At 50.3% G+C, this 7689-nt stretch overlaps 1 protein-coding gene across 3 annotated transcripts; it reads left to right on the forward strand.

The window, feature by feature from the left end:
- The first annotated feature begins 1788 nt into the window (after positions 1–1788).
- On the forward strand, positions 1789–6896 carry LOC110256279 (carbonyl reductase [NADPH] 1-like). 3 transcript variants are annotated; one of them, XM_084992051.1, is made up of 3 exons: positions 1789–2122; positions 2974–3052; positions 6200–6896. In XM_084992051.1, the coding sequence occupies exons 1-3, from the start codon at positions 1834–1836 to the stop codon at positions 6219–6221; spliced, it is 390 nt and encodes a 129-aa protein (XP_084848177.1). In that variant the 5' UTR covers positions 1789–1833; the 3' UTR covers positions 6222–6896. The 3 variants fall into 3 exon arrangements, with proteins under 3 accessions (XP_084848177.1, XP_084848175.1, XP_084848176.1); XM_084992049.1 differs by having other exon boundaries at positions 1791–2122; positions 2936–3052; XM_084992050.1 differs by lacking the exon at positions 1789–2122 and adding an exon at positions 2482–2620 and having other exon boundaries at positions 2936–3052.
- Positions 6897–7689: the final 793 nt, after the last annotated feature.

Here is a 7689-nt window from a genome sequence, read left to right on the forward strand (position 1 = left end):
CGTCATGGGAATTTGAATATTAGGTGTCTTGTTCTTTGGTATGAGCAGGCTGTTATCCCCAAGGTGCTGAGTGTGTTCCCAGGGAGCAGGAGGCAATGCTTAGGGGTAGTAGTCAGTGCCTGGCTGCTGGGCTCTTAACAGCAGCAAGGACCTGCAGGAAGGTGGCACAGCCTTCTCCTTATTGAAGGACCCTGGGAAGTGTGGATGAGACTTAGGCGGATTTACAGGATGCCCAGAGCATTTGGCAGTGGCAACAGCAGGGTGGGTGTGTTCCCAGGGGAGCAAGAACAGCAACAGGTGGTATTCCACTGCAATGTCCTCCTCTGTGGTGCCCTCTGAGGTGGCCGGGGCTGCAAATGATTCCTGATCAGGGTCCCCCAGAAGCAGTGATTGTGAACTGGGAGGGACTTTGGATGAAGGATATACCCTTATGAGAATCAGAGAGGATGGGAAAATGGAGCCAGTAGGGGTTTTAGTGGCTAGGAGAGATGATGGCCCAGTTGTTGGAGGGAGAAAGTGAAATTTAAGTGGGAAAGGAGGGCTGAAAGGTTATTAAGGAAGACATAGTTCCTGACACATGTCCATTGGTGCAGACTGCTTAATACCAAACCAATTGTTCCTAATTGTTGGATCTCGTTAGGAGGACGAACAAGGAGTATGGAATTGCTTTAGGTTTCCTATTTGACAGCTTTCCGGACAAACATCAGGAAGAAGGTATCCTGCCTGAGCCACCTTCCTGTATGACCTTGAGCCACAAGGGGTATCTACTTTATCCTTTCAACTGTAAAATGGGGATCACATCATAGGACTGCTCGGAAGAGGAGTATCAGGATATAGGGGCTGTTGCTGAAACACAGGGGGATTGCCAAGCATCCGCTGCCACGAGTCCCTGTAAGAGGGTCCCAACAGCAGCCAGGGCAGCAAGGACAAACTTCTTCCCGCCCAACACCAATCCTGGCCTCCCCAGGGTCCTGAGGATTGTCCTCCACGTTCCCTCCAGTAACAGAAGCACTGCAAGTCAACTTCCAAAAATATAACATACACTTCAATATTCCACTTATTATAGTAACATAAACCAAACCAAAATGTGGCCCTTTCAGGAACCCAAAGAATTATTCCTGCATGCAATAAATATCCCAACCACTGGCTTGGCACAGAAAGAACTTCACAAACCCCCCAAGCCCGGGGCATCACTGGGAATCCCACAGAGCCAGGTACACGGCCCAAAGGGTAGTTGAACATAGGACCATGTCTCTCATTCACTGTCTGGAATGCCTCTTAAGAAAGCTGCCAGGAACTCTGTTCCTCATAAGCCATCTCCCTTAGCAGTTTTTTTTTCATTACAGAAAAAGCAATCATTGCCATTCTGTAGGGAGTAATGGGCCCAGCCTAAGAGAATGAATCAGCACTCCTTTTTCTCCTTTGGAAGATCTCCTCCCAAATACTTTTTGCTCAACTGCAAGAACTCCCTTGCCCCCAGGGGCCCTTCACCTATATATCACCTCCCAACAGAACCCCGGGCATCTCAGGTTAATTTAAAAGACTGCTGTGCCCAGGTTTGGCTCTGGATGTGGCACCAGGGACAGAGTGGAGTCAGGAGTTGGTCATTGGGAACATCGTGCACCATTTGGCCAGTCCTTGGACAGAGGCAAGAAGGCAGGGCTTAGTGCCCTAGGAGTCTCACTCCTGGCAGCCAGACACACTGGATCCCAGCTCTGGTGTTACTAGCTCCTTGGTAGTCAGGTCCAGCCCCTTGTATTGCCCCGCCTCCTGTCCTAGATGCACACTACCCTCCACTCTCCACACCAGAGGCTCGGACACACTACACCGGCCATGTCCTCCCACACTCGTGTGGCCCTGGTGACTGGCTCAAACAAGGGTATTGGCCTTGCCATTGTACGGGAGCTGTGTCGGCAGTTCTCGGGGGATGTGGTACTCACAGCCAGGGATGTGGTTCGGGGACAGGCGGCAGTGAAGCAGCTGGAGGCAGAGGGCCTGAGCCCACGCTTCCACCAGCTGGACATCAATGACCTGCAGAGCATCCGGGTCCTGCGTGACTTCCTGTGCAAGGAGTACGGGGGGCTGGACGTGCTGGTCAACAATGCGGCCATCGCCCCCAAAAGTAAGTAGATAGGAGTTCCCATAAGTGGATGGGATACAGCCTTGTGAGGGTGGCCAACATGGCTGTGACAGGGCACTGGCTGAATCTCAGGTGTGGGGTCTAGAGCCCACTCCCCAGAGAGTGGACATACTGGTGGCCAGAGGGAGCAGAATCCTTCCAGACTGACAAGTCCCTTCCAGCCAGAGGGCTCCCGAAATACCTTTGGTCAGACGGTTTAGGACTGAGTCCAGATTTTCACAATATCACTCTCATGGAATTTGGGAGCCCTTCAGTGAATTTTTAACTTATGTTGACATGAACAAAATCTGGCAAAGCATGGGACACGCAGATCCCATATTTGCTCCCTTCACTTAGCCTCCCCTGATGGTGCCATCTTACAGAACTCTAGAGCACGATCAAGCCCTGAAATGCGCACTGGCACAACGCTGCGAAGGAAACACGGACATTAATTAATATTCATCAGAATACATAGCACGGGAGTTCCTGTCATGCTCAAGGGTAACAAACCCAACTACTATGCCTGAGGAGGTAGATTTGATCCCTGGCCTCACTCAGTGGGGGAAGGATCCAGTTTTGCCATGAGCTGTGGTGTAGGCCACAGACACGACTTGGATCCTGCCTAGCTCTGGTTGTGGTGTAGAACGGCAGTTACAGCTCCGACTGGACCCTTAACGTGGGAAATCCATATCCATATGCCTAGGGTGCAGCCCACCCACCCACCCCCCCAAAAAAAGAAAGAAAACATATTACAAAGAGCTACCATTGTCAAAATTTTCACATAAGGCTAATATTTATTAACTCCATTTCCTTCAGCTCTAAGAGCTGCCAATCCCACACCATTTCATACTCAGGCAGAAATGATGATGAAAACCAACTTCGTGGGAACCCGAGATGTGTGCACCGAGCTTCTGCCGCTAATAAGACCCAAAGGTGAGTCTGAATGGAGCCCAAGATAAGGGGTTTCAGGCAAGATCTGGGCTCCGCCTGCCTCTGGCCTCCTCTGCGGTCCCAGCTCCCTCTCCTCTTCCACTTCACTGGCAGCAAGGCTGTGTCCCCACCTTTCCAGGTGCCTGAGGCCACAGGTCCTTCTACACAGTCCAACTGAGTCTTGCCTCGGTCCAGCTGCTCTTTGCACATCTGGCCCTTTCTTCTCTTCCCACCTTAACGCAAAGGTCTCCTCTGAGAGCCCTTTAACTTGCCCCATGCCCGTCACAGCTGGGCTTCCCTTAGGACTCCACCCAGACCTTCTCACCCCTCCTTCCCGCTCACAGTGACCTGATTCACCTTTCGTCGTTGCTTGTTGGCTTTTTCTGATTCGGGTTTCGGGAGCCCAGACTACCATCAATTCATTATGCCCCCAAAGGCTTTCCCTTCATCTCTTCATTTCACGTTTTCTTTTGACTCCACCTGATAGAATATATTATACATATATTGGTTAAAGATGCTAAGCGAAGCGCACACTTCGGAGTCTTGGCCAATTCAGGACATCCCATACCACCCTCAGGGTCAATAATTTACTAAAAGTACACAGAACTCAGCAAAAGTCTGTTAAACACACATGAGAGTAAACTAGGAAACAGAGACTAGCTCAGGTCAGCAGTGGTCAAGGTCTCATGGCACAGGGTCAAGAAAGACCAGGATGGAGTTGCCACATGCCCTCTCCCAGCAGATCCTGGGGGAAGCACGAGTTTCTCCCTGAAACAACAGGAGACAGCACCTGTGGAGCATTGCCCACCCGGGAGCTCACACTGACCATGGTGTCCAGTGGCCTTGGTGCTTGTTGCTCACTTAGGTGTGGCCCAATGAGCACTTTGCTCTCCTGACTCTTCAGCCCCTCCCAAGATCCACCTCATACCAAGTACCCCAAGGCCCCAGCATAGTCACCTGTTAACACAGATTATAGAGCGGGACCCTAGGTAACAAGTCCAGGCCAGGCTTCTCAGGCAGGACATTCTAAGGGTTTAACATTTCCTCCAAGGCCCCTGGCCAAGGGCTGAAGCATCCTGTGCACAAGCTTAGGCCTTCCCTTACAGAGAGCACCCAAGGTGGCTTTCCTAGGGCTCTCTTACATCCAAAGGACATCAAGCAACTACATCTAGTACAAAAGTTATCTAACAGAGCAACAGTCTGAGATATATGCCTAATAACTGCAGGAGGCAACTTGGGGGAGGGATACTTTGAGAGGAACAGATAAACCTACTTCCACTTCATGTGTTTTGGCAAATTGTGGTCTCCCCTTAGTCAACTGCTATTTGGACATTTTTAGCATACAACTGTTTCTTCAACTATTTGACAGATATTAAGCAATAAGCCAAGGCATATAAATTTTTCTTTCTTTCTTTCTTTTTTTTTTTTTCTTTTTCCCTTGGGGCTGCTCCCGTGGCGTATGGAAGTTCCCACGCTACAGGTCCAATCACAGCTGTAGCCACCGGCCTACACCAGAGCAACAGCACCGTGGGATCTGAGCCACATCTGTGACCCACACCACAGCTCACAGCAGTGCTGGGTCCTTAACCCACTGAGCAAGGCAAGGGATCGAATCCGCAACCTCATGGTTCCTAGTCGGATTCGTTAACAATGCACCACGATGGGAACTCCACAAGGCATATAAATTTTTAAAGATATTTTCTTAGAAAAATATATCTATTTGCCTCAGAAATCACAAAACTAGATGTGGTGATGATGCTTCTACCATGGGTAGAGAGGGACACATGATTATGGAGAGAAGACTGAAAGAAAGTAAGGAGGTTATGGACTGTGTGCAGCTTCAGAAACTTGGTGGCTCTTTGTCAATGGTGCTCCTAAGCTTTCAATCGAGTCACAATTAGACATTTACAGGTTCATACTCTGGACTGCTACCATAACCCACCAGGGGACTAAAGCCACTCAATCGAATGGCCACCTTGTTTCACCAATTTACAACATGGAAAGTAGCTGCTACTCAGCTCCCCTCGATTTTTGTCATCTACTCATTTTCCATCAGTGTGACAACCAGAGGAGACTGTCACTCAGTCTCCCAGGACACTTGACCCGCAACATCAGTACCTGCCTTGACGCCTTAGACAGGGGTTCTCCCACCAGGGTGGAAAAGCCAGGTCCAGAAACAGCATCTCATCTCAGCAGGGCACAATATAACTTCCTAGGCCTGCCACCTCCAGCCCGAATTCCCAGCTCTGTGTCCAGACATGGCCTCAACAAGTCTGTCTCCTACACATCTCCCCTCCTTCTGACTGGCTGGCAGAGGAAACATTCAGGGGCCTTGGAGTCTCAGAAGATGCTAGAGTCTTAGGAACAATGAGCCAACTCCTACCTTGGGGCTGCACCCATTTCCACTCCCCTCCTGCACCCAAAAAGACACTGCAAGGAACCACACCTGAGGACAGTCCCTCCATAGTATCTGCACCTCCTCACCCAGGAAGACCTGCTTCTGATGGCCCCTATCATGTCCTACTCTCATTCCCTCTTAAGGTCCCTTTGAATCTCTCAGTGGCATGCTCACTGGGCATCTCCGAAATAATCAGATTCCACTGCCCCTCTCTGTCCTCCAATAGCCAGGACTGGAAGCATTACTCGTGAGTGAGAAAAACCCAAACCCAGAAAACAATGCATGAAATTCAGACCCTGAAATGAATGCTTTTAGCTTATTCTGACTGAGCCTCCCAAGATGAATGCTGTCTGATCCCCTAGGAACTGCCATTCATAAACCCACAGGCTCTTGGCAGGTCAAGACACACCTGTCCTAGAGCACTGGCCAAGTGACCATAGACCCTCAGGTGGCCCCAAAGGAGGCCACTCTCCTGAGTGCAGCGAGAACTCCTCTTATTTTCTGAACATTTTCCTCCATACACCAGTTTCCTTTTCTTATGGGAATCTGGGCACTGCCCTCCCCACTAGAGCATTTCATTCCCTGACATCATCCATACACGATGCTCAGCAGATGATCCAAGGCCAGTTCATGTCCCTCTCTCACAGAGGCACTCTTACGTCTTCACCTAGCAAACTGCTCACTCCTGGGGAATTGGGTCTATATCCTTCTGGTGCTCATGTCTCTATATAAGGATCTGTGTTGTATTACAGGCAGAGTGGTGAATGTGTCTAGCACTGAGGGTGTCAGAGCCCTTAACGAGTGCAGCCCTGAATTGCAGCAGAAGTTCAAGAGTGAGACCATCACAGAGGAGGAGCTGGTGGGGCTCATGAACAAGTTTGTGGAAGACACAAAGAACGGGGTGCACAGGAAGGAGGGATGGAGTGATTCGACCTACGGAGTGACAAAAAATGGGGTCTCTGTGTTGTCCAGGATCTATGCCAGGAAACTGAGTGAGCAGAGAGCAGGGGACAAGATCCTCCTGAATGCCTGCTGCCCAGGGTGGGTGAGAACTGACATGACTGAGGCACACAAGAGCCCAGAAGAAGGAGCAGAGACCGTTGTATACCTGGACCTTTTGCTCTCAGATGCTGAGGGGCCTCATGGTCAGTTTGTTTCTGAGAAAGAAGTTGTAGAATGGGGTTTTCCCCCTGAAAGCTACCCCTGGGCCAATGCATAATTTGTGTCCTGATTTCCCCAAAAGATACTTATACTGTCAAAAACAGCCCTATGCAAAAATGAAAAAGAAAATAGAGAACCAAAATGTCTCCATTGAGTCCCCACTCGGAGAGGGCTGCTCATTCTGTGAAGGCTTATGTCATTACTTCTCTGACCCCAAGGAAGGGAAACATGGAGTAGATGACAAATAATGTAAACCAATCAAGAGATGAATAAATGGCTCTTCATAAAGGTCCACGTGTGCCGACTGTTCCTATGCTAAAAAGGCTCAGACATGGAAGAGACCCAAAGGCAGGTCAAGAGAAGCGCGAGCATAACTTGGGACAACCCCCGTTATGGATCCGGTCAGACAGGAAATCCACTGAGCTTTGCGGGTCCAAGTGGGCTCTGCTGCAGCTACTCAGATCTGCCTTTGCAGCAGGAAAGTCGCCAGAGAGGGTTCATAAACCGAGGAGCATGGTGACATTGAGACCGTGGGCTCTAGCTCAGCAGCCAGCAGTGTAACACGGGCAGCATCACAGAGGGAGGATATTTGCTCTGGTGTCTTTAAACCCCAAATTCAATGGGACAAGAGCAACTGTGTAGTTGAAGGAGGGGGCACTTTTATGAAAGATGCGGACCTAAGAGAATCAGAGCCGGCAGGAAGAGGGAGTGTGCAGGTGTGTTGGTGGATAGGAGAGATTGTGGTCCAGTCTATGCAGGGAGGGTGTGTTGTTTATGTGAGCCTGGAGGGGCAGGAGGCCTGCAACATCAGTAATGAGTCCAACACCCACGTGGTAATGGTGCCTGACGCAAACAAGGATTGCCCATGGTGTGGGAGCTGTGCCAGCAAGGGACATTCCCAGAGGACAGGCAGCAGTGAAGCAACTGCAGGCAGAGGCCCTGAGCCTACAATTCCCCCAGCTGGACATCGGTGACCTGCAGAGCATCTCTGCCCTGTGCGACTTCCTATGCATGGAGTACCCAGGAGCTGCACCCTCTGGTCAATGATGGGGCCATCACCTTCCAGTGTATGTGGATGGGA

Source organism: Sus scrofa, chromosome 13 (genome assembly GCF_054392235.1).
Source record: "Sus scrofa isolate SSC_HxYL_T2T_F1_AM1 chromosome 13, Sscrofa_HxYL_maternal_Yorkshire_Landrace_v2.0, whole genome shotgun sequence".
Lineage (NCBI taxonomy): Eukaryota > Metazoa > Chordata > Mammalia > Artiodactyla > Suidae > Sus > Sus scrofa.